Source organism: Mobula hypostoma, chromosome 14, assembly GCF_963921235.1.
Source record: "Mobula hypostoma chromosome 14, sMobHyp1.1, whole genome shotgun sequence".
Classification (NCBI taxonomy): Eukaryota; Metazoa; Chordata; class Chondrichthyes; order Myliobatiformes; family Myliobatidae; genus Mobula; species Mobula hypostoma.
The window spans coordinates 59,552,564-59,580,217 of NC_086110.1; the positions used below are offsets into that span (position 1 = coordinate 59,552,564).

The 27,654-nt window shown below is 43.3% G+C and overlaps 1 protein-coding gene across 1 annotated transcript in view; it reads right to left on the minus strand.

Moving 5' to 3' along the window:
- dusp22a (dual specificity phosphatase 22a) overlaps positions 1-27,654 on the minus strand; it is a 214,405-nt gene that overhangs the window by 138,664 nt on the left and 48,087 nt on the right. The window contains exons 3-4 of the mRNA XM_063067501.1: positions 18,195-18,228; positions 13,562-13,644 (exon numbers count right to left, since the gene is read on the minus strand). Coding sequence (XP_062923571.1) covers positions 13,562-13,644; positions 18,195-18,228 — 117 coding nt within the window. The remainder of the gene's footprint in view (positions 1-13,561; positions 13,645-18,194; positions 18,229-27,654) is intronic.

Sequence of the window (27,654 nt, forward strand, 5' to 3'; positions counted from 1 at the left end):
GGTTTTTTGAACCAACATGTCGAGGAACCGACTAGAGAGCAGGCTATTCTGGACTGGGTTTTGAGCAATGAGGAAGGGTTAATTAGCGATCTTGTCGTGAGAGGCCCCTTGGGTAAGAGTGACCATAATATGGTGGAATTCTTCATTAACATGGAGAGTGACGTAGTTAATTCAGAAACAAAGGTTCTGAACTTAAAGAGGGGTAACTTTGAAGGTATGAGACGTGAATTAGCTAAGATAGACTGGCAAATGACACTTCAAGGATTGACGGTGGATATGCAATGGCAGGCATTTAAAGGTTGCATGGATGAACTACAACAATTGTTCATCCCAGTTTGGCAAAAGAATAAATCAAGGAAGGTAGTGCACCCGTGGCTGACAAGAGAAATTAGGGATAGTATCAATTCCAAAGAAGTAGCATACAAATTAGCCAGAGAAAGTGGCTCACCTGAGGACTGGGAGAAATTCAGAGTTCAGCAGAGGAGGACAAAGGGCTTAATTAGGAAGGGGAAAAAAGATTATGAGAGAAAACTGGCAGAGAACATAAAAACGGACTGTAAAAGCTTTTATAGACATGTAAAAAGGAAAAGACTGATAAAGACAAATGTAGGTCCCCTGCAAACAGAAACAGGTGAATTGATTATGGGGAGCAAGGACATGGCAGACCAATTGAATAATTACTTTGGTTCTGTCTTCACTAAGGAGGACATAAATAATCTTCCAGAAATAGTAAGGGACAGAGGGTCCAGTGAGATGGAGGAACTGAGCGAAATACATGTTAGTAGGGAAGTGGTGTTAGGTAAATTGAAGGGATTGAAGGCAGATAAATCCCCAGGGCCAGATGGTCTGCATCCCAGAGTGCTTAAGGAAATGGCCCAAGAAATAGTGGATGCATTAGTGATAATTTTTCAAAACTCGTTAGATTCTGGACTAGTTCCTGAGGATTGGAGGGTGGCTAATGTAACCCCACTTTTTAAAAAAGGAGGGAGAGAGAAACCGGGGAATTATAGGCCGGTTAGCCTAACGTCGGTGGTGGGGAAACTGCTGGAGTCAGTTATCAAGGATGTGATAACAGCACATTTGGAAAGCGGTGAAATGATCGGACAAAGTCAGCATGGATTTGTGAAAGGAAAATCATGTCTGACGAATCTCATAGAATTTTTTGAGGATGTAACTAGTAGAGTGGATAGGGGAGAACCAGTGGATGTGGTATATTTGGATTTTCAAAAGGCTTTTGACAAGGTCCCACACAGGAGATTAGTGTGCAAACTTAAAGCACACGGTATTGGGGGTAAGGTATTGGTGTGGGTGGAGAATTGGTTAGCAGACAGGAAGCAAAGAGTGGGAATAAACGGGACCTTTTCAGAATGGCAGGCGGTGACTAGTGGGGTACCGCAAGGCTCAGTGCTGGGACCCCAGTTGTTTACAATATATATTAATGACTTGGATGAGGGAATTAAATGCAGCATCTCCAAGTTTGCGGATGACACAAAGCTGGGTGGCAGTGTTAGCAGTGAGGAGGATGCTAAGAGGATGCAGGGTGACTTGGATAGGTTGGGTGAGTGGGCAAACTCATGGCAGATGCAATTTAATGTGGATAAATGTGAAGTTATCCACTTTGGTGGCAAAAATAGGAAAACAGATTATTATCTGAATGGTGGCTGATTAGGAAAAGGGGAGGTGCAACGAGACCTGGGTGTCATTATACACCAGTCATTGAAAGTGGGCATGCAGGTACAGCAGGCGGTGAAAAAGGCGAACGGTATGCTGGCATTTATAGCGAGAGGATTCGAGTACAGGAGCAGGGAGGTACTACTGCAGTTGTACAAGGCCTTGGTGAGACCACACCTGGAGTATTGTGTGCAGTTTTGGTCCCCTAATCTGAGGAAAGACATCCTTGCCATAGAGGGAGTACAAAGAAGGTTCACCAGATTGATTCCTGGGATGGCAGGTCTTTCATATGAAGAAAGACTGGATGAACTGGGCTTGTACTTGTTGGAATTTAGAAGATTGAGGGGGGATCTGATTGAAACGTATAAGATCCTAAAGGGATTGGACAGGCTAGATGCGGGAAGATTGTTCCCGATGTTGGGGAGGTCTAGAACGAGGGGTCACAGTTTGAGGATAGAGGGGAAGCCTTTTAGGACCGAGGTTAGGAAAAACTTCTTCACACAGAGAGTGGTGAATCTGTGGAATTCTCTGCCACAGCAAACTGTTGAGGCCAGTTCATTAGCTATGTTTAAAAGGAAGTTAGATATGGCCCTTGTGGCTACAGGGGTCAGGGGGTATGGAGGGAAGGCTGGGTTCTGAGTTGGATGATCAGCCATGATCATAATAAATGGCGGTGCAGGCTCGAAGGGCCGAATGGCCTACTCCTGCACCTATTTTCTATGTTTCTATGTTTCTATGTTTCTAAGATCCGCTTCATGCTCCCCTTATACATTTCACCTTTCACCTTTAACCCATGTCTTCCGGTTGTGGTCTCACCCAAACTCAGTGGAAAAAGCCTGTTTGCATTTACCTATATGTACACCTGAAATTTTGTATACTACTATCTATTTTTGTGGGCCGAAGGGCCTGTATTGTGCTATAGGTTTTCTATGTTTTTCTATTCTCCCTTCAATCTTCAATATGCCAGGAAATAAAGTCCTACCTACTCAACCTTTCCCTATAACTCAGATCCTGAAATCATGCAACATCCTTGTAAATTTTCTCTGAACTCTTTCAATCTTTGCGGATGACACGAAGCTGGGTGGCAGTGTTAGCTGTGAGGAGGATGCTAAGAGGATGCAGGGTGACGGATAGGTTAGGTGAGTGGGCAAATTCATGGCAGATGCAATTTAATGTGGATAAATGTGAGGTTATCCACTTTGGTGGCAAAAACAGGAAAACGGATTATTATCTGAATGGTGGCCGATTAGGAAAAGGGGAGGTGCAACGAGACCTGGGTGTCATTATACACCAGTCATTGAAAGTGGGCATGCAGGTACAGCAGGCGGTGAAAAAGGCGAATGGTATGCTGGCATTCATAGCAAGAGGATTCGAGTACAGGAGCAGGGAGGTACTACTGCTGTTATACAAGGCCTTGATGAGACCACACCTGGAGTATTGTGTGCAGTTTTAGTCCCCTAATCTGAGGAAAGACATTCTTGCCATAGAGGGAGTACAAAGAAGGTTCACCAGATTGATTTCTGGGATGGCAGGACTTTCATATGATGAAAGACTGGATCGACTAGGCTTATACTCGTTGGAATTTAGAAGATTGAGCAGGGATCTTATTGAAACGTATAAAATCCTAAAGGGATTGGACAGGCTAGATGCAGGAAAATTGTTCCCGATGTTGGGGAAGTCCAGAACGAGGGGTCACAGTTTGAGGATAAAGGGGAAGCCTTTTAGGACCGAGATTAGGAAAAACATCTTCACACAGAGAGTGGTGAATCTGTGGAATTCTCTGCCACAGGAAACAGTTGAGGCCAGTTCATTGGCTATATTTAAGAGGGAGTTAGATATGGCCCTTGTGGCTAAAGGGATCAGGGGATATGGAGGGAAGGCAGGTACAAGGTTCTGAGTTGGACGATCAGCCATGATCATACTGAATGGCGATGCAGGCTCGAAGGGCTGAATGGCCTACTCCTGCACCTATTTTCTATGTTTTATTTGCATCTTTTCCTGTAGGTAGGTGACCAAAACTGCACACAATACTCCAAATTAGGCCTCACCCATATCTTTAAACAATTTCAACATATATCCCAACTCCTATACTCAATACCTTGATTTCTGAAGGCAAATGTGCCAAAAGCTTTCTTTAATTCCCTGTGGTGCCACTTTGAAGGAATTATGGATCCCTTCCTTCTATTGCACTCCTCAGTGCCCTATCACTCAGTATGTAAATCCTACCCTGGCTTGTCCTCCCAAAGTGCAACAGACCACATTTGTCTGCATTCAATTCCATCTGCCATTTTCAGCCTATTTTCCAGCTAGTCCGGCTCCCACCTCAAGCTTTAATAGTTTACCTCGCTGTCTACTACACCCTCAATCTTGATGTCATCTGTAAATTTGCTAATCCAGTTAACCACATTATCATCCAGATTATTGATATAGGTGACAAACAATAACACACCAGCACAGATCCCCACGGCACACCACTACTCACAGGCCTCCACTCAGAGAGGCAACCATCTACTTCCGCTCTCTGGCTTCTGCTGCAAAGCCAATGTCTAATCTAAGTTACAGCTTCTTCTTGAGTGCCAAGCGACTACGCCTTCTTGATCAAACTCCCACACGCGACCTTGTCAAGGGTCATGCTAACGTTCATGTAGACAGCATCCACTGCCGTGCCTTCATCAGCTTTCCTGGTGACTTCCACAAAAAGCACTGTAAGATTGGTTAGACATGACCTACCATGCACAAAGCCACATTGACTACCTGTAATAACTCCCTGTCTATCCAAATACTTACATATCTGGTCCCTTAGAACAGCTTCCAGTAACTTTCCCACTATTGATGTCAGGCTCACCAGACTATAATTTTCTGGCTTATTTTTAGAGTCTTTCTCAAACAACAGAACAACTTTAGCTGTCCTCCAATCCTCCAAATCCTCACCTATGGCAAAGGATGTTTAAATATCTCCGCCAGCGCCTCGGCAATTTCCTCACTTGCCTCCACAAGGTCAGAGGGAACACCTTGTCAGGCCCTGTGGATTTATCCACCCTAATTTGTCTCAAGACAGCAAACACCTCCTCTTCGGTCATCTGAAAAGGGTCCGTGACCTCACTGCTACTTCTATAGACTCTGTGACCATCTCCCAAGTCAATACAGACAGAAAAAATCCATTAATAATCTCCCCCATCCCTTCTGGCTCTAGACATAGATTACAACCCCAATTTTCCACAGGGCCAATTCTGTCCCTTGTTATGCTTTTGCCCTTAATATATCTGTAGAAGCTTTTGGGATTCTCCTTCACCTTGTCTGCTCAAGCAACCTCTATTTTAGCCCTTCTGATTTCCTTAAGTATTCTCTTGCATTTCTTATACTCCTCAACTATCTCATTTGTTCCCACCCGCTTATGTCTGCTTTTTCTTAACCCAGGCTTCAATATCTCTCAAAAACCAAGTTTCCCTAAATCTGTTATCCTTGCTCTTTATTCTGACAGGAACAGACAAACTCTATGCTCTCAAAATAGCACTTTTGAAGGCCTCCCAATTATGGAGTACACCTTTGCCAGAAAACAACCTGTCCCAATCCACATGTGCCAGATCCTTTCTGATACCATCAAAATGCTCAACTAATCTAATCACTTCTACCTACAAAATCTCTATATCCTCCCATTTACTGCACATTCATGTGCCTATCCAGGAAAATCTTGGTACCTCTATTATACTTGCATATTTTGTAAACTATTTTTATCAGATTCTACAACTGACAAACTTCTATAGATGTGCAGTGGAGAGTATACTAACTGGTTACATCATGTCCTGGTAATGAAGCACCAATGCACTTTTATGGAAAATCCTATAAAAAGTAGTGGATACAACGAGGCCCGTCATGGGTAAAGCCCTCCATACCTTTGAGCACATCTAAAAGGATGCTGTCGCATGAAAGCAGCATCCATCATCAAGGACTCTCATCACCTAGGTCATGCTCCCTTCTCACTGCTGCCATCAGAAAGGAGGTACAGGAGCCTCAGGACCCACACTATCGGTTCATGTACAGTTATTACCCCACAACCATGAGACTCTAGAACCACAGGGGATAACTTCACTCACCCCGGACACTGAAATGTTCCCACAAACTATTAACTCACTTCTGGCCTCTCCTTCACATGTTCTACCAGTCTGTTTTCACCAGTACAGTCTTCTATCTGGTGGTGTGCTAGGGCAATGGCATCAACACAGGTGATACCAACAGGCTCAATAAACTGATTAGAAAGGCTGACTCGGTTATAGGAGTCAAACTGGACACACTGGAGGCTGTGGTGGAACAAAGGAAGGGGAGGTGGGGCATTAGCGGAAGTTAGAGAAGTCGATGTTCATGCCATCAGGTTGAAGGCTACCCAGACGGAATATAAGGTGTTGTTCCTTCAACCTGAGTGTGGCTTCATCTTGACAGTATAGGAGGCCGTGGATAGACATATCAGAATGGGAAAGGGACGTGGAATTAAAATGTGTGGCCACTGGGAGATCCTGCTTTCTCTGGCGGACAGAGCATAGGTGTTCAGTGAAACGGTCTCTCAGCCTGTGCCGGGTTTCGCCAATATATAGAAGGCTGCATCAGGAGCACCAAACTCAGTATATTACCCCAGCTGACTCACAGGTGAAGCGTCGCCTCACCTGGGAGGACTGTCTGGGGCCCTGAATGGTGGTGAGGGAGGAAGTGTAAGGGCATGTGTAGCACTTGTTCCGCTTACAAGGATAAGTGCTGGGAGGGAGATCAGTGGGAAGAGAGGGGGAGGACGAATGGACAAGGGAGTCGCGTAGGGAGCGATCCCTGCGGAAAGCAGACAGTGGGGGGGGGGAAGGGAAAGATGTGCTTAGTCGTGGGATCCCGTTGGAGGTGGCGGAAGTTAAGGAGAATTATATGTTGGACGCGGAGGGCTGGTGGGGTGGTATACAACCTGTGAATCGGCTGGGGTGATATACTGTGTCCTATGCTCCCGATGCGGCCTTCTATATATTGGCGAGACCCGACCATATAACCATATAACCATATAACAATTACAGCATGGAAACAGGCCATCTCGGCCCTTCTAGTCTATGCCAAACTCCTACTCTCACCTAGTCCCACCAACCTGCACTCAGCCCATAACCCTCCATTCCTTTCCTGTCCAAATAGCTGTCCAATTTAACTTTAAACGACAACATCGAACCTGCCTCAACCACTTCTGCTGGAAGCTCATTCCACACAGCTACCGCTCTCTGAGTAAAGAAGTTCCCCCTCATGTTACCCCTAAACTTTTGCCCTTTAACTCTCAACTCATGTTCTCTTGTTTGAATCTCCCCCACTCTCAATGGAAAAAGCCTATCCACGTCAACTCTATCTACCCCCCACTCATAATTTTAAATACCTCTATCAAGTCACCCCTCAACCTTCTATGTTCCAAAGAATAAAGACCCAACTTGTTCAACCTTTCTCTGTAACTTAGGTGATGAAACCCAGGTAACATTCTAGTAAATCTTCTCTGTACTCTCTCTATTTTGTTGACATCTTTCCTATAATTCGGTGACCAAAACTGTACACAACACTCCAAATTTGGCCTCACCAATGCCTTGTACAATTTCAACATTACATCCCAACTCCTATACTCAAACGCTCTGATTTATAAAGGCCAGCATACCAAAAGTTTTCTTCACCACTCTATCCACGTGAGATTCCACCTTCAGGTAACTATGCACCATTATTCCTAGATCCCTCTGTTCGACTGCATTCTTCAATGCCCTACCATTTACCATGTATGTCCTATTTTGATCAGTCCTACCAAAATGTAGCACCTCACATTTATCAGCATTAAACTCCATCTGCCATCTTTCAGCCCACTCTTCTAACCGGCCTAAACCTCTCTGCAAGCTTTGGACACCTACTTCATTATCCACAACTCCACCTATCTTAGTATCATCTGCATACTTACTCATCCAATTTACCACCCTATCATCCAGATCATTAATGTATACGACAAGTAACATTGGACCCAGTACAGATCCCTGAGGCACAGTCTCCCCAACGCAGGCTGGGAGACCATTTCGCTGAACACCTATGCTCTGTCTGCCAGAGAAAGCAGGATCTCCCAGTGGCCACACATTTTAATTCCACGTCCCATTCCCATTCTGATATATCTATACAGGGCCTCCTCTACTGTCCAGATGAATCCACACTCAGGTTGGAGGAACAACACCTCATATTCTGTCTGGGTAGCCTCCAACCTGATGGCATGAATATTGACTTCTCTAACTTCTGTTAATGCCCCACCTCCCCTTCGTACCCCATCCATCCATCCATCCATCCATCCATCCATTTATTTATTTATTTATTTGTTTGTTTGTTTGTTTATTCTCCTTTTTTTTTCTTCTCTCTCTCTCTCTCTCTCTCTCTCTCTCTCCTTTTTCTCCCTCTGTCCCTCTCACCATACTCCTTGCCCATCCACTTGGCTTCCCCCCTCCCCCTTTCTTTCTCCTGAGGCCTCCCATCCCATGATCCTCTCCCTTCTCCAGCCTTGTATCCCTTTTGCCAATCAACTTTCCAGCATTTGGCTTTATCCCTCCCCCTCTCATCTTCTCCTATCATTTCGGATCTCCCCTTCCCCCTCCCACTTTCAAATCTCTTACTATCTCTTCTTTCAGTTAGTCCTGGCGAAGGGTCTTGGTCCGAAACGTCGACTGTACCTCTTCCTATAGATGCTGCCTGGCCTGCTGCATTCACCAGCATTTTTTATGTATGTTGCTTGAATTTCCAGCACCTGCAGATTTCCTCGTGTTTACCCCCTCCTCTTAGACTGTTTGAGGTAACTTATTTTTATTCTTTCTTACTTCTCCTCTAATATTAGTATATTTGTATATCTGTGCACTCGTAATGCTACTGTGACACTGTAATTTCCTTTGGGATCTGCAGATGCTGGAAATTGTATGTTGCAAGTTATCTATCTTTCAAGGACTTTTCATCTCATGTTCTCAATATTTATTGTTCATTTATTTATTATTTTTTTCAGTTTGTTGTCTTTTGCACATTTGTCCATCTTGTGGTGTGTGTTTTTTCATTGATTCTATTGTGTTTCTTTGTATTTACTCTGAATGCCCACAAGAAAATGAATCTGAGGGTAGTATATGGTGACACATATGCACTTTGATATTAATTTTGCTTTGAACTTTGTACTTTGAAATTTTGCCATGAAGCTTAGTACTGATTTATTATAAGATTTATCTGTTAGCAGAAGACATGAAACTACACGTCCTGCATTTTCTCACCAACTGTTGATTTGTGCTTCAATACACACTTTCCCCTGCCCCTCCCCACTCATCCAGCTTCACCCTCTCCCAATCTCTTCATAATTCACTGTCACTGCATGACTGACCAGAAGCTCCGTGAGCTTGTGCAGTGAGTGGAGAAGCAACACAGGCTGGGATGAGATGAATTAGCTGCAATAAATCTGTCTGGGGTGCATTAATGGATTGCCACTGGAGCATGCTCGGAGCAGTGCAGATGGCTCAGGTTCCCACGGAGAGACTGGGCAGACTGGTGGAGAGGCAGCAGCTGAGGAAGCAGAAGTTAGCTGAGGTCACAGGCGCCGCAGAGAAAAGAAACAGGACCTTGGCATGATGGCCACGTAGCAGCTTTAAACACAAGAAAGAGGTTGCGATTCCATCGTACTTCTCTATTTCCTCAGAATGCTAAGGAAATTCAGCGTGTCCTCATTGATCTTCACCAATTTTTAGGGATGCACCATCGAAGGCATCCTATCCGGATGCTTCACATCCTGGCATGGCAGTGGCTCGGCCCAAGACTGGAAGAAGTTGCAGCGAGTTCTGAATGCAGCCCAGTCCATCATGCAAACCAGCCTCTCCTCCACTGACTCTGTCTACACTTCCCGCTGCCTTAGGGAAACAGCCAACATGATCAAGGACTCCTCCTATCCTAATCATCTTCTTTTCTCCCTGCTGAAATCAAGCGGAAAATACAAAAAGGTTGAGAACATGAATGACGAGCCTCAAAGGCAGCCTCCACACCACTAACAGGCTATTGAGTGGACTCCTCTTACGCTAAAGGTGAACTCTTAATCTCTCAGTGATCACCACTGCACTTTGTCTACCTGCACTGTACCTTCTCTGTAACTATAACACTATATTCTGCTTTCTTGTTTCCCTTTGTACTCTCTTATTGGATGAAATGATCTTTCAGAATGGCATGTTTCTTTTATTTTTATTTCGATGGGAGTTCAGTGAAACCCTCTCACTGCCCCCTCTTTGTGACCTTTGCTGCCCTCTGACTCTTCGATCATCTGCTCACCCAGACCAGCTACCACAGCCTCGTATCCTTCCTGGGAACTTGTCATCACTCTTCCACCAATCAGCTTCCCCATTCTTCACTTCACCCCTCCCCCTCACCCAGTTTCACCTATCACCTGCTATCTTGTACTTCTTCCTCCCCCACTCCCACCCCCACCTTTTTATTCTGACTTCTTTCCCCTTCCTTTCCAGTCCTGAAGAAGGGTCTCGGACCGTCTACTCTTTTCCATAGACGCTGCCCGACCTGCTGAGTTCCTCCAGCATTTTGTGTGTGATGCTTTTTACTACATTTTGGCACATGCGACAATAACAAACCAATCGCCAATGACCGTTTACAACTTCAGGAAGTCCAACATGAGGTCACTGTTTTAAGGAAAGGAATGCAGCAGGGAATTTACAATGCAATAATGATGAGAGTCATGGAGTCATGGAACATTACAGTACGGAAACAAGTCTGTACCAAACTATCATTCTGCCTAGTCCCATCGACCTGCACCCATCCATGGTCCTCCTTACCCCTCCCATCCATGTACTTACCTAAACCTCTCTTAAATGTTGAAATCGAGCTTGCATGCACCATTTCCGCTGGTAGCTCGTCACACATTCACATCTCCCTCTGAGTGAAGAGCTTCCCCCTCGCGTTCCCCTTAAACATTTCACCTTTCACCCTTAATGTCATGTAAATTCATACACCAAACTAATTCAAAGGAGGACACGGGAGTCCAAAATGCAAGTCTAACTTTGAGTTTGCTTTATCGTTTACCAAACATGTATCGTTTGGTAGTGTGATGATGTATGCAATACACGTATTTATACACATAACCCATAATGAATTATTTAAATGAACAAAAATGCTCATTCAGACGATATATATATACACATACATATACATACATACATATATACACACAAGATTACTCAAATATTACAGAAACATTAAATACACAAAACTTAACCTCTGGTTCTAATCTCACCTAACCCCAGTGGAAAAAGCCTACTTGCATTTACTCATCTAAACCCCTCATAATTTTGTATACCTGGTGTCGATCCAGTGAAAAACATTGGGTAGAGAGTGGGGAAAATTCCCTTGCTCTTCCTTAAATTAGTGCCACACAATCTTTTCTATCCAGTTGAGAGAGAGTTTACATCTCACCCAGCACTCCACAATGCACAAAAAACAGTCAAGGGGTTCTTAGCCACTCGGGAGTTGGACTTGAACGCAGGAACCAGTTGCTCAGAGGTTCAGCAGCTCCCAATCACAGCCCAAATTATGTCCAGCAAAGTCTTCAGGTTTGTGGTAACTACTCCCTTCCAACAGGCAAACCTTACACTACAAGTTAGACCATAAGACAAAGGAGCAGAAGTCGGCCGTTAGGCCCATTGAGTCTGCTCCACCATTTTATCATGAGCTGATCCATTCTCCCATTTAGTCCCACTCCCTTGCCTTCTCACCATAACCTTTGATGCCCTGGCTACTCAGATACCTATCAATCGCGGCCTTAAATACACCCAATGACTTGGCCTCCAGTGCTGCCTGTGGCAATAAATTCCACAGATTCACCACCCTCTGGCTAAAAAAATTTCTTCACATTTCTGTTCTGAATGGGCGCCCTTCAATCCTTAAGTCATGCCCTCTCGTACTAGACTTCCCCATCATGGGAAACAACTTTGCCACATCCACTCTGTCCATGCCTTTCAACATTCCAAATGTTTCTATGAGGTCTCCCCTCATTCTTCTAAACTCCAAGGAATACAGTCCAAGAGCGGGCAAATGTTTCTCATATGTTAACCCTCTCATTCCCAGAATCATTCTAGTGAATCTTCTCTGTACCCTCTCCAACGTCAGCACATCCTTTCTTAAATAAGGAGACCAAAACTGCCCACAGTACTCCAAGTGAGGTCTCACCAGTGCCTTATAGAGCCTCAACATCACAGCCCTGCTCCTACACTCTATTCTTCTAGAAATGAATGCCAACATTGCATTCACCTTCTTCACTACCGACTCAACCTGGAGGTTAACCTTAAGAGTATCCTGTACGAGGACTCCCAAGTCCCATTGCATCTCAGAACTTCGAATTCTTTCCCCATTTAAGTAATAGTCTGCCCGCTTATTTCTTCTGCCAAAGTGCATAACCATACACTTTCCAACATGTTACTTCATTTGCCACTTCTCTGCCCATTCTTCCAATCTATCCAAGTCTCTCTGCAGACTCTCCGTTTCCTCAGCAACACCTATCTTCGTATCGTCAGCAAACTTAGCCACAAAGCCATCTACTCCATAATCCAAATCGTTGATGTACAATGTAAAAAGAAACGGCCCCAACACAGACCCCTGTGGAACACCACTGGTAACCAGCAGCCAACCAGAATAGGATCCCTTTATTCCTACTCTCCGTTTCCTGCCAATCAGCTAATGCTCTATCTACGTATGTAACTTTCCCGTAATTCCATGGGCTCTTATCTTGTTAAGTAGCCTCATGTGTGGCGCCTTCTGAAAATCCAAATATACAACATCCACTGCATCTCCCTTGTCTAGCCTACTGGTAATTTCCTCAAAAAATTGTAATAGGTTTGTCAGGCAGGATTTTCCTTTAAGGAATCCATGCTGAGTTCTGCCTATCTTGTCATATGCCTCCAGGTGCTCTGTAACCTCATCCTTAACAATCGACTCCAACAACTTCCCAACCACCGATGTCAAGGTAACAGGTCTATAATTTCCTTTTTGCTTCCTTGCCCCCTTCTTAAATAGCGGAGTGACATTTGCAATCTTCCAGTCTTCCGGAACCATGCCAGAATCTATCGACTTTTGAAAGATCATCGCTAATGCCTCCGCAATCTCCACAGCTACTTCCTTCAGAACACGCGGGTGCATTCCATCTGGTCCGGGAGATTTATCTACCTTTAGACTATTCAGCTTCCTGAGTACTTTCTCTGTCGTAATTGTGACTGCGCACACTTCTCTTCCCTGCCACCCTTGAGTGTCCGGTATACTGCTGATGTCTTCCTCAGTGAAGACGGATGCAAAATACTTGTTCAGTTCCTCTGCCATCTCCTTATCTCCCATTACAATTTCTCCAGCATCATTTTCTATCGGTCCTATATCTACTCTCACCTGTCTTTTACTCTTTATATACTTGAAAAAGCTTTTAGTATCCTCTTTGATATTATTTGCTAGCTTCCTTTCATAGTTAATCTTTTCCCTCTTAATGACCTTCTTAGTTTCCTTTTGTAAGGTTTTAAAAACTTCCCAATCCTCTGTCTTCCCACTAATTTTTGCTTCCTTGTATGCCCTCTCCTTTGCTTTAACTTTGGCTTTGACTTCTCTTGTCAACCACGGTTGCATCCTTTTTCCATTCGAAAATTTCTTCTTTTTTTGGAATATACCTGTCTTGCACCTTCCTCACTTCTCGCGTAAACTCCAGCCACTGCTGCTCTGCCATCTTTCCCACCCGTGTCCCTTTCCAGTCAACTTTGGCCAGTTCCTCTCTCATGCCACTGTAATTTCCTTTACTCCACTGAAATACTGACACATCAGATTTTGGCATCTTTTGGTGACTGGTGAGGCTTACCTCCAGCACAGGCTTGGCATTGTTGTAAATCGACAGGATATGCGTGATTCCATTCTTAACCAGATTGTCCTTGTCCTGCGAGTCTACAGGTAGGGAGAGGTAACGCAAAGTCCATTTTTATGACGAAGTACCCATGCAAAAAAAAACTGTACAGAATGAATTACAATGCTTTAATCTATGTTCTATGTAACTGGAATTACTTACGGTCATTACCTCGATTTGTTTGCAATATTCCACACACTTGACTTGGGGATTTTCAGCACCATATTTTAATTAAAACTGTTCCATTTTCAACCAGAGTGCATTGAAGGTAACAGTCCAGCGCAGCACATGATACCAAAAAGCTAACTCTAGCACTGGTAAATCCCAATAATGAAGCAGAAATCACTGATGATGCACACAGTAGTTGTCTGCTGTGAAACTGGGATACAGGGTGTTGTTCTGGGTGAGGATTCAGAATGATCCCAATGAAGCTCCCTGCCTAATCCTGACAGAGGACAATGGGCCACTATCCTGTCTTCCTGAAAAAAGGTTCCAAAAATAGATCTAATTCCCTGGAAAGACTGCACAGAAAGCATATTCCCAATCAAGCCCCACCCCAGTATGGAATGTTTATAGGTCTCTGCTTCGTACTGTGTGAAGAATGCTACTCAGTGTTAACAGACAGAACTTATCAGAACACTGCTGGCATTTATCCACAGGCTGACCTTTAACTTCCCCTGTGCATTTTGTTATAAATCCCCTGCCTCTGTCTTTCTTTGTAAAAAAAGATGCAAAAATCAACAATTTTCTTTCCGTTCATTTGTCAGTGCTCCTCTCCTGAAGGCACCGATCCTCGGGCATCAGCCAGATTTTGGCATGTCTCACAAGCTTTATGCACAAGCCTACCTTGCCCTTATCTGCCTTTCTTTGAGCATCAATGAAAATGAATCAAAAGTAATAGAAACTGCAAAACGTGGGCTTATATTATCTGGAGAGTTCAAGACTGACAGATGACTTAATTGAGATGTGTTGAATAATTAAATGGACTGAAACGGAAACTCTTTCCTCTAGAGGAGGTATCCATAGAGGTGGAAATAACTGTTAAAATTAGAGCTAAGACATTCAGAGATGGGGTCAGACAAACGATAGGGACTGCAATCAATGGAAAATTCCAGACTGAGTCATTTGATATGTAACACTGAGCCCGTACCAACATAGGAGCAGAACTAGGCCATTTGGCCCATCAAGTTTGTGCCACCATTTCATCATGGCTGATCTATTATTCCTCTCAATCCCATTCTCTTGCCTTCTCCACATAATTTGTATATAAAGATATGGAATCCAGGGAGTTACGGAAGTCGAGGTACAACTTAGCCATAATCCATCTGAATGATGAAACATGCACAAAGACTAAATGGCCCTCTGCTGTTGCTTTGCATGAATTAGAGTGGGGCAGCAAAGGGAAAGTTAAGTATTGTTAAAGTCTGAGCACTGATTAACATCCTGTCATTTAATCCTGACAGTTACACAATAACACTAAAAATACACACAGGAAATATTGAAAACCTTATGATGTACATGGCAAATTTTCAAGCAGTGAAATATAGTCAAGGAAATGGCTTCTGCCACTGTGTATACACTGAGATTTTTTCCTCAGTGCAGCATTTTCAGGGACAGGGGAAATAAAGTGGCCACATTATTAGGTACAAGAGTGGAACCCAGTGCAGTCTTCTGCTGCTTTAGCCCATCCACTTCAAAGTTCGATGTATTGTGCATTCAGAGACACCCTTCTGTACGTCACTGTTGTAACGTGTGGTTACTTGCCTGACTGTCGCCTTCCTGTCAGCTTGAATCAGTCTGCCCATTCTCCTGGGACTTCTCTCATTAACAAGACATTTTCATCCAGAGAACTGGCATTCACTAGATGTTTTATTTTTTTTTCTGCAACAAACTCTAGAAACTGTCATACAGGAAAATCCCAGGAGATCAGCAGTTTCTGAGATACTCAAACCACCCCATCTAGCACCACACTCATTCCACAGCCAAGGTCACTTAGATCACATTTCTTCCCCATTCTGATGGTTGGTCAGAACAACTGAACCCCTTGACCATGTGTGCATGCTTTTATGGATTGGCTGCTACATGTTTGGCTGATCAGATATTTGCATTAAGGAGCTGCTGTACAGGTGTACCTAATAAACTGGCCACTGAGTGTAATTAGTATTGACAGATTATCATGAAATCTGAGAAGTGTTAATGTGTTTGTTGAAACCAGATGTTTAATTAACATTTAAAACATCTGGAGGTGAATTAACGATTTGGTAAACCTTAATTTGAGGTCCCACCATATTAACAGCCATGGAGTAGATAGATAGATAGTTAGATACTTTATTGATCCCAAAGCAAATTACAGTGTTACAGTAGCATAACAAGTGCACAGATATATAGATATTAGAAAAGAAGTAAGAAAGAATATAAAATAAGTTACTTTAAACAGTCTAACAGGAGGAGGTCCCTGGCTATAGGTTTACTCGATATAGAGCTTAATAGAGCCAAGGGTAAGAATGACCTCATATAGCGCTCTCTGGAGAAGCACACTTGTCTTAGTCTATTGCTAAAAGTGCTCTTCTGTTCAGCCAAGGTGACATGCAGAGGGTGAGAAACATTGTCCAGAATTGCCAGGGTCCTTTGTTCTACCACAGTCTCCAGTGTATCCAGTTTGACTCCTATAACAGAGCCAGCCTTTCTAGTTGTGGGAGGCTGTGCCATCAGCCAAACTGTTCTAGCAAGGGCAGAGGTTATCAATGTTTACTCTGTCCCCCACTGTTCTACTGCGCATATTCTCCTGGAACCTGAAAAACAAGACTACAATGGAGCTATTCAGCTTCTGTAAGCTCTTTAAAAGACCTGTCCAAATGGTCCCATCCCCGCTTGTGCCCAATAGCCCTGTAAATTCTGTCCCATTCTAATTCCTATTATTGGGTCTGTTTCCACCATCTGTGCAGGAAGAAAGCTTTAAGTTGCAATGACTCGACTATTAAATATTCCTCTTGTCCTGTATCCTCAAATTTCTTTGTTCTTGAACTTTTCCTGTTTTTGTGAATCCCATGAGCTTCTCTGAGTCATTTTGACAGCTCCAGTGACTATAGTGGTAATCATACAGCAGCTTTTCTAGCTTACAATTATTAATAAATTCACTCAAACATTGTTCCCTAGCCAGAAGCACTAACTATACTAGTGCTAACATCCCCAACATGTCTGCCTGAGGGTCACTTTCAGATTGTTGCCAGGGAGATAGAGTCAGTGGATAGGGAAGGGAGTCAGGGTCTGGGAATGAAGATGAAGATTACTTTCTTGATGTTAATTCAGATATTCCTTTTCATCCAGTACTGGGTATCAGACAAGCGGTCCAACTACCTAGAGGCAGACAAGTAATCCGATAAGCTTGATACTTTTGCATCCAGCACTGGATATCAGATAAAAAGTCCAACAACCCAGAGACAGTGGTATAATTAAAGAGAGGTGGGAAAATGAGGTGGTGCTGCAAGTTTAAATGGATACAGTGTACTCATATTCTGCTAACAAGGAACAGCACATGGATGAATTGGAAGGAGCCCAGGAGAGATCTTTAGGCCTCAGCAAAGGTAATAATGCGAGAGTAGGAAGAGAACCTGTGTAGATTAGAGGGCAACAGAGTAGCATTGCGGTTAGTATAACACTATTACAGCACCTGTGAACCAGATTCAATTCCCGCCACTGCCTGTAAGGAGTTTGTATGTTCTCTCTGTGACCACCTGGGTTTCCTCTGGGTATTTCAGTTTCCTAGACATAAGGGTTGGTAGATTATTACCTAGAGGAGGAGAAGATGGCGACGCGACGGCAGCGCGCGTGGCCTCTCCAGTGAATGATATCCGTAACCTGTCCAGAAGGGGACCATTCACAATTCTGATTTGATGGAGACGGACGTGAGAGTACGGAGGAACATCTGGAAAACTTCTGAAATGCCCGCTTCGCTGCCGCTGCTACTATGTGGTAACCGGAATCTCCTGAGCAGAAGGCCCTGGATCCTCATCTTTGCTTCTTTCAGCGGCCGGGGCGAGGTCGAAGACGCTGGCAGAGGATGGCACTCGGGAGGCTGTATCGGAGGGGCTGGTTGGAGGCTCGAAGTTTTCAGATGGACAGACTCAGTGTCGGCTGTGGTCAGCTGCTTCCAAGGGGCATCAGCAAGTTGACGGTGCCTGGAGGTTTATGGCAGGGAGTTTCTCCCTTTTGCCACCTGCTATCGGAGACTTGGGGACTTTGAGACTTTTTTTACCGTGCTCATGGTTTGTTCTTCATCAAATTATGGTATTGTTTTGCACTGCTGTAACTATATGTTATAATTATGTGGTTCTGTTAGTGTTAGTCTTTGGTTTGTCCTGTTTTCTGTGATATCACTCCGGAGGAACATTGTATCAGTTCTTAATGCATGTATGCATTTCTAAATGACAATAAAAGAGGATTGAGTGTTCTCATAATCTAATCTAAATTAGAGTTAAAGATGGAACCAGGAGAGTGTAGTCCTACCAAAAGGGAAAGCAGTCATAGCATGTTCAACCACAGTGATTTTGAATATAGAACTTTATGTTTAACCATTAAAAACCACACTTACCTCTAATATTCCCCAGGTACAGGCCATCCAAGATCTAGTAAAAGAAAAAGATTAAATTAAGAATTTATTTCAAAATCTGTATGCTCAGGCTTGGCAGTATGTATAGCAGTCAGTAAGCACATTCTGCATTATATCATAGTTCAGGTTCTCAAGTTCAAGTTTACTGTCATTCAAAATGTCTACATGTATACCGCTAAATGAAACAACATTCCTCCACACCAAGGTGCACAACGCAATACCTATAACTCACACACAACATATACAGTAGTATTACCACCAATAAATTAACAAATAATAAGGTACATCTACAACACAAGTCAGAAAGTAAACAATATACGCTAATAGTGCTTCCTATGTGATGAGGTGGTGGCAGGGAGTTCAATAGACTCACAGCCTGGGGGAAGAAGCTGTTTCCCATCCTAACAGTCCTTGTCCTAATGCTACGTTACCTCCTGCCTGCTGGTAAAGGGTCAAAGAGATTGTTGGACAGTTAAAAGGAATTATTGACGATGCTTAGCCTCCTGAGTACATAGTGCTCCTGATCAATATCTCAGATGGTTGGAAGACCCGATTATTTTTTCAGCAGTCCTCGCAATGCTTTGTAGGGTCTTGCAGTCAACTGTCTTGGAATTCCTGTAGCATAATTGATGCATAATTGAGAATCCATCAAAAATAAGGTGATACAGGAGTCTGAGGACTCTCACGACAAGGTTCAGTTATTACTCCTCAACCATCAGGTTCTTGAACCAGTTGGAATAACTTCATTCAACTTCACTTTCCCCATCATTGAACTGTTCCCACAACCTATGGACTCACTTTCAAAGACTCTTCATTACATGTCCTTGATATTTATTGCTTATTTATTTACTGTATTTTTCTCTTATGAATTTGCAGTTTGTTGTTGTCGTACGCACATTGGTTGTTTGTCTGCTGTGTTGGGTGTGGTCTCTCATTGATTCTGTTATGGTACTTGAATTTATTGAGTATGTTCATAAGAAAATTAATCTCAGGGTTGTGTATAGTGACATATATGTACTTTGATAATAAATTCATTTTGAACTTTGAACTTTAATAAGTTTGATAAATTGCATAGTCTAAATAAGAACTACGCTGAGCAAAAGATACCATTAATTCCAGTCTACATTCATCAGGTTAACCTGAATGAGCAGCCCTTGTGTCCTCAGTTAGAGATTTAGGGCCAATTGGGCAGAGGTAACACAAAGTCCATTTTTATAATGATGATGTACCTGTACAAAAACAACAACAACAGAAGAGATTCTGCAGATGCTGGAAATCCAGATGAACAAACACAAAATGCTGGAGGAACTCAGCAGGCCAGGCAGCATCCGTGGAGAGGAACAAAGAGTCAACGTATCTATCTGAGACTATTCCTCTCCATGGATCCTGCCTGACTGGCTGAGCTCCCCCAGCATGTTGTGTGTGCAAAAACAATGCATTACAATGTTTTAATCCGAATAGTATAAGTAACTGGAATTATTTAAAGTTCTTCATTTAGTTTACAATGGTTCACATGGTCACCTGTTAAAGATATACATACATTGAATCAGGTAAAAGTGCATCCAGGCTCAGCGCTATTTCCCCTGGAGACAAGAAGATTGATAATAGTCCTGAAGAATGGTCTTAACCTAAATTATCACTGTCCATTCCCCTCCATAGATGCTGTCTGGCCCTCTGAGTTCATCCAACAGATTTCAGCATCTGCCGTCTTCTGTGTCTCTGACTAAAAGTACTGTTTGTCTGGGACTATGTATGAGAAATGATAACTTCTTGGAGGCACCAAAGATATTTGTTAGTTGTAGGAATGGTACTACGTGCCTGTAGAAAGCATTAGCAATCCTGTCACCCCGCTGTCTATGTCGTTCTGGATGATACAGGCTATAAGTTCAGGAAGTACTGTCAGTGGTAGGGTGGAGATACGTCTCTACCAAAGGAGGTGTAAGGCACTCCTTCCCTCTGCTAGCTGCGGGTCACCCTTGGGCAAGGTGTAGCACCAGCTTAGCACCCCCACCACCAATCTGGGTCACATGAAGCCATGGGAGAAGATGGTGGATGGTCGTATGAGCAACTGGTGCATATAAGTTATGCAACCACTGACACCAGGGAGACAATCTCTGAAGAGTTTTGATAATGGCTGGGGTCACCATCTTGTAAAGACTCTGTGCAGAAGAAGGCAATGGCAAACCACTTCTGTATAAAAAATTTCCACGAACAGACATGGTCAAGTCCATGATCACCCATACCATACGACACGACACATAGTGATGATTGTCAGTGAAGTTTTGGAGAAGTATTGACAATAGAACACAATGCAACCTCGATTTTCAACTTTTTTTCTAACATCTGGTAATTCCATCCCCTCCCCCTTCTCTCTTTTTCCATTTGATATTCTGGTTCCCTTCTCAGCCCTTCTCTTCTGCTCACCTGTCCATCACCTTTCTCTGGTACCTCTCCTCTTTCCCTTCCTCCCATGGTCCACTATCCTCTCCTATCAGATTCTTCTTCTTCAGCCCCTTTAACTCTTCCATATATCCCTTCAGATTCTTCTTCTTCAGCCCCTTTAACTCTTCCATATATCCCCTCCCAGCTTCTCAACTCACCTCCCCCACCCACTGACCTTCTGCCTCACCTGGTATCAACTATCATCATTGGCCAATTTGCAATCTTTTCTCTTCCCCCCCCCCCCCAGCTTCTTGTTCTGGCTTCTTCCCATTCTTTTCCAGTCCTGATGAAGGGTCTTGACCTGAAATATCGACTGTTTATTTTTCTCCATAGATGGTCTCTGACCTGCTGAGTTCCTCCAGAAATTTGAGTGTGTTGCTTTATATTTCCAGCATCTGCAGACTCTCTTTTGTTTATGAGCAGGTAGCCACAGTGTGTCAGTCGTGGAGGACAAAATTGAGTGTAGAGGAGATAGGTGTCTGCCCATCAAGTGGACTGCTTTGTCCCGCAGAGCATAGAAGTCCTTATGTCACTTCTACTGCACTCGGCAAAGCATGTAGAAATCACTGCATCCATTTCACCACCACTGTGCTTGCTCCATTATTTACATTTCTTTCCAGATTAGATGACCAAGGCTTGTAAACACAGAACACAACCAAACAAACCAACACGGTAGCTGGTGGAGCTGCTGATTCACAGCTCCGATGACCTGGTTCGATCCCGATCTCCGGAGCTGTTTCCAGGATTTCCATGTGCTTGTTTCTCCTGCATGCTCTGGTTTCCTCCCACACACCAAGAAAATGCAGCTTAGCAGCTTAAGTGACTGCTGCAAATAGCCCACGCTGTGCAACTGAGTCACAGAATCTGGGAGGTGGGGGAGGGAGTGAGGGGAACAGGTTATGGAGACCATCAGTGGAGGAACAGGATCCCTCTATGAACCAGACCGTATGAGCTACTGAGGAACTCCATTTATGTCATATAAAAATAAGGTAAATTCAAGATATGCTGGTGAAAAAAACAGGTATCATTGCATTCCCAACCTGGATTTTGAAAACCTGGTCATTATACTTGAGAGTGGTGATGGGAGGAGGGTGACCAATGATCTTAAAGAAATGAATGGTGGCCAAACATTTTAATTCCAATTCCCATTCCCATTCCAACATGTCAGTCCATGGCTTCCTCCTGTGCCAAGATGAGGCCAGCATCAGCATAGAGGAGCAACACCTTATATTCCTTCTGAGTAGTCTCCAACCTGATGGCACAAATATCAATTTCTCCTTCTGGTAAAAAAAAACTCCCTCCTCTTCCCCTCTTCTTCTATCTCCCACTCTGGCCTTTTGCCCCTTCTCATCTGCCTATCACTTTCCCCTGGGTCCCCTCCTCTTTCCCTTTCTCCTGTGGTCCACTCTCCTCTCCTATCAGATTCCTTCCTTTCCAACCCTTGACCTTTCCCACCCACTTGGCTTCACCAATCACCTTCCGGCTAGCCTCCTTTCCCTTCCCCCACCTTTTTATTCTGGCATATTCCCCCTTCCAGTTCAGTCCTGAAGAAGGACCTCGGCCCGAAATGTTGACTGTTTATTCAATTCCATAGATGCTGTGTTCCTCCAGCACTTTGTGTGTGTTGCCAAGGGATGTAATTGTCCTGAAGTGGGATTGCACCTATTTTTGGTGTGTTAATGAGGTCTGCATTTAGCATTAATGGTCAATGGGTTCCTTGCAACAGGAAATTGGAAAATTTAGTAAAATCCACATACAGTGGTTTACACTGCAAAACAAAGGTTAGGACGTGACCTGCACAATTGCCAGTGGGAGCAGATCCAATTGAATACAAGTGGCCACGTTCTGCTATGCAGAGTTAGAAACAGGCCAATTGGCCCATCAAGTCCATGCTGACCAATGGGCACGCAGCTGTATTAGCTCCATCTTTCAGCATATGATTGTCAGCCTTCCACACCTAAATGGTTCATGTGCTTGTCGCAAAATCTCTTAAGTGTTGTCAGTGAGTTTGCTCCACTGCTCAGTGAGTTTGCTCCACTGCTCTCTCTGGCAGTGTATTCCAGATACTCGCTGCTCTCTGGGTGAAACAGGTTCAACTCCGACCCCCTCTATATCTCTTGACCTTTTACCCTAAATCTATGTTCTCTATCTTTGAGGAAAAGTTTCCTACAGTCTGTCTTATCTACTCCTATATATTTCAATCATACCTGCTCATAACCTCTTCCCCTCCAGGGAAAACAGGACTACCCTACCCAGTGTCTCCTGATAACTGAAATGATGCATGCCAGGCAACATTGTGGTGAGCCTTTTCTGCATCTTCTAGAGCTATCACATCCTCCCTATAGTGTGTGACAACCAGAAATGCTAGTCTGACCTATGTTTTATAACAGAGGATCATAATCTCCCTACTCTTGTATTCAAAGACCCAACCAATGAAGAACAGTATTCCATATGCTTCCTTATCTATGTTATCTACCTCCTCTGCCACCTTCAAGGAAGATTAGACCTGTACTCCAAAGTCCCTCTATCCCTTTGACCTTCCAATTCATTCCCAGAAAGCTTTGCCTCACTTCATAGCCAATCCAACTTTCTGTTTGGCATCTTTTCACTCAGAGATGATCTCCAGCACAGTCTACTGTGGATCAAGCAGAAATTGCGTCACAGCAGCTAAAGGAGAGATATGGTGCAATCCAATATCCAGGTTAAAAAGTCTTGTCAATAAAGGGATAGAACGAAAGACAGCGCTTGAACTACGTATTTGCAGAATAAGAGAAAATTACCCTTAATATTTAATGTCCATATTTCCAACAGGTTTGCTCTGTTCTGCCTAAAATGTCCTGAATATGGTAAATATAGGCCTGCTGAAATATCACAAGCTCAGGAACGTTGGGCTATGACCCCCACTCCTCCCCATCGAGGTTTTCAGATATTTGTAATATATCGTGCATATCTGGAGTCAGCAGCTGTTCATATTTGTGCCTTTTGTAAAATTTGACAGATGTGAGGCTAGCTGTGAACAACTTGACATATACAAGAACCAGACACACTTGGCTGGACTAATCGTTTATGCATTAAATACTTCTTGTACTTTTCAGGACAGTACCTTCTGATCTATCATGTAACATGCGCAAAAGAAATTATGTGCTGCCAAAGCTTACAGGGCGATGAGGAGGTGAATCTTAGAATCAGCATCTACATGCAAGCACTTTCTCTTCCACATCTCCACAAGAGTAACCCTTAGAATGTCCCCACTGCAGAAAGCAATGCAAAATAGAAATCATACACTTTATCCCTGAACTCCACACATAAGTCGAGGGTGATGTTCTCCTCAGGGGTTGTCTCTTGGTAGGTCTTCCGGTGGCTAGAGGCTAATCCAGGATCCACATATTCTGAGGAGCTTCTAAACCTCACAATCCCAGCCCCTTCGCCACCTGCTGGACTTATTCCCAGGACGTTATGGTGAATTCCCTTAATGAAGAACTTCTGTGCGTGACTTTCTTTAACATGGGGAGGCTGATGATGGGCAACCACCACATGGTCCTTGACAGATCGGGGTCAGGGTCCAGTGCCATGGAATGCAAGACAACTGGGGATCCTTCACTACTGCAGCCTTCCTCCGTCTTCACTGCCGTTGTGATGCGTCATAATCTTCCACCAATTCCATAGCTGATTTAATCAACTTTAACCCATTTAATAACAGGACATCCCATTTAATACCAAATTTTACCATTTGGTCTGAAACCTCCTGATTCATAGGTAGGATGACTGTTTACAACAACACACTTTTATCCGAGCATTCGCTATTGAAATTAGAGAACTTACTGTAAAATTTACGGCTAACTCTCAGTGACATTTGGATATTTATATTATATGTTAGTCAAAATGATTTCTGGAAACCAGCAAAATTACAGAATTAATCAGCCAAGCTTAGAAAAAGTAATTTTCCCTTAATGCCATGTCATAATGTTAAAGATTGGCAAAGCTGACGATAGTTCCTCCTTAATTTTGTTGAAGAACATTGAAGATTCTCCCTTGTCAAGGCTTAGATGAGAATACAACACCAAAACTGATATTCTTTAATGTTTTCATGAAACCACTGGCATAGAATCTTGTTTGTCCATCAATAGTTTGTAACACAGTAGCACAGACTGATCATAAGACCATAAGACATGGGAGCAGAATTAGGCCATTCAGCCCATCAAGTCTGCTCCATCATTCCATCTTGGCAGATTTATTTTCCCCCTCAACTCCATTCTCCTTCCTTTGACACCGTTACTAATCAAGAACTTATCAACCTCCACTTTAAATATACTCAGTGACTTGAACACCACAAGCATCAGTGACAACGAATTCCACAGATTCACCACCCACTGGCTAAATAGCTTCCTCCTCATCTCTGTTCTAAAGGGACGACCTGTTATTCTGAGGCTGTGCCCTCTGGTCCTGGAGTCACACTCTATTGGAAACACCACTCTGTCGAGGCCTTTGAATATTCAGTAGGTTTCAGTGAGATCCCCTTCATTTTCCTAAACTCCAGTGAGAATAAACCCACAGCCATCAAACACTCATCATATGTTAACCCTTTCATTCCTGGGATCATTCTCGTGAACCCCCCCTGGACTCTCTCCTATGCTGTCAACCTTGAAACCTTGAACTTAACCAAAGGGCTGATTGTGGACTTCAAAAAGGGTAAGATGTGGGAATACAAGCCAATCCCCATAGATGGATCAGAAGTGGAGAGGGTGAGCAGTTTCAAGTTCCTGGGTGTCACGATCTCTGAGGATCTAAAGTGGCTCTAACATTTCGATGCTATAAGCTATAAGGAAGGCAAGACAGCAGCTATATTTCATTAGGAGATTGAGGATATGATTTTGTCACTGAAAACACTCAAAAACTTCTACAGATGTACCATGGAGAGCATTCAGGCAGTCTGCATCACTGTCTAGTATGGTAGTGGGGTGGCGCGGGGAGCTACTGCACAGGATTGAAAGAAAGAAGCTACAGAAAGTTGTAAAATCCGTCAGCTCCATCATGGGTACCAGCCTCCGTAGTAACCAATTCATCTTCAAGAAGCAATGCTTCTAGAAGGCAGCATCCATTATTAAGGACCCCATCACCCAGGACATGCCCTCTTCTCATTGTTACCATCAAGAAGGAGGTACAAAAGTTGAAGGCACACACTCGGTGATTCAGGAACAGCTTCTTCCCCTCTGCCATCCAATTTCTAAATGGACATTAAACCCATGAACACTGCCTCACTTTTTAAAATTATTTTTAATTATTTCTGTTTTTGCACTTATTTTAATTTAACTATTTAATATACATATTTTTTTTCTATGTTATCATGCCTTGCATTGTTCTGCTGCTGCTAAGTTAACAAATTTCATGATGTGCCAATGAGTCTGATTCTGATTCTATGCCTGCACATCCTTTCTGAATATGGGGCTCACAGTTCCCCAAGTGTGGTCTGAACAATGTCTTATAAAACCTCAACATTACATCCTTGCTTTTATATTTTCATCCTCTTGAAAAGAATGTAAACATTGCATTTGCCTTTCTTAATTTCAACTCAATCTGCAAGTTAACCTTTAGGCAGCCCTGCACTAGGACTTCCAAGTCCCTTTGCAACTCTGATTTCTGAATTCACTCCCCACTTAGAAGCTTAGCCATCTCACTAGTGAATAGGAGTGGAAGGACAGAGAGACTCCAGGAAGCTGCATTGAGATCTTCGCCATCCATGACATGGGACTCAGCGAACATTCGGGATAATGAATGAATAGACATACTCATTAAAATGAACAATATCTTGGTAGTTGAAAAATAGTGTAATAGTTGATGAAGCCAAAGGAGCAGTAAACCTGATCGAGACTGTCAGAAACAGAGCACTCTGAAAAATCTTCTAGAAGACACTTAAAGAAGGGTGGCACGGTAGAGTAGTGATTAGCACAGTGCTTTACAGCACAGACGACCCGGGTTCAATTCCTGTCACTGTCTGTTCTGCCCATGGCCATGTGGGTTTCTTCCGGGTGCTCTGGTTTCCTCCCACAGTCCAAAGACCTACCGGTTGGTAGGGTAATTGATCTTAGTGAATTGTACCATGATTAGGCTGGGATTAAGCAGGGGATTGCTCAGCGGAGTGGTTCGAGGGACCTGTGGGGCCGATTTAGCACAGTCTTTCCATTAGTAAATAAGAAACTGGAAGATTACTTAAACTCATGGTTAGGAATAGCTGAAATTAGTTCATTGGGACAAGTATCCCAAGTTCACAAGGAACCTATGGTTTGTCAAGAAGAAAACAACGAAAAAGATAGGCAAAAATAGATTGGAAATCGGTGAGAAAATGACAAGCAGTTTTGACAAGCCAACACCTGCAGTCCACAGTACAGTATATGGCGGTTATGTGAAATATGTACTTTCAATTGTTCCATTTAAATAAAATCCAAGCTTCTAGAGAAAAAAAAAAGTGAGACAAGTGGTGATGACATTGTTTCATTAAAATAAATTGCAATTTTGGCTGCTCTTTAGATCCTGTTCTGACATTAGGTTTGTGTGTTGACTAATAAATACCATCAAAGTCACTGAATGCAGAGAGGCTAAAATTGAAATTTGCATTTAAAATTGCGGTGCCATTTGCCGGAGCATTTTGTTCGCCACAAGAAAGAGGTCGAGTTGCAGTCTACTGTCAGAGTGCTAAGGTGATGGTTCGAGTGCTTCAGTCACCAATAGAAAGGTCACTTTTTGACAGCTCACAACAAAAGCATTTTAAGTGACAACCCTCGTCACCTACAAGCTCTGCCCTCATAAATGCAGCGCACTTAGACAAAGAAGAACTGGCATTGCAGAGATCTATGCCACAAGCAGCAGTAAACAGACAGACTTTTGAGTAAAGGTGTTGATTAACAACCACACATTGACACATGTACAGCTACGGCTACAAATTGCTTGACAAGAACGAAGGCATCTTCCTTCAGCCAGATGGTGTTGATAGGGAGCAGTGTTG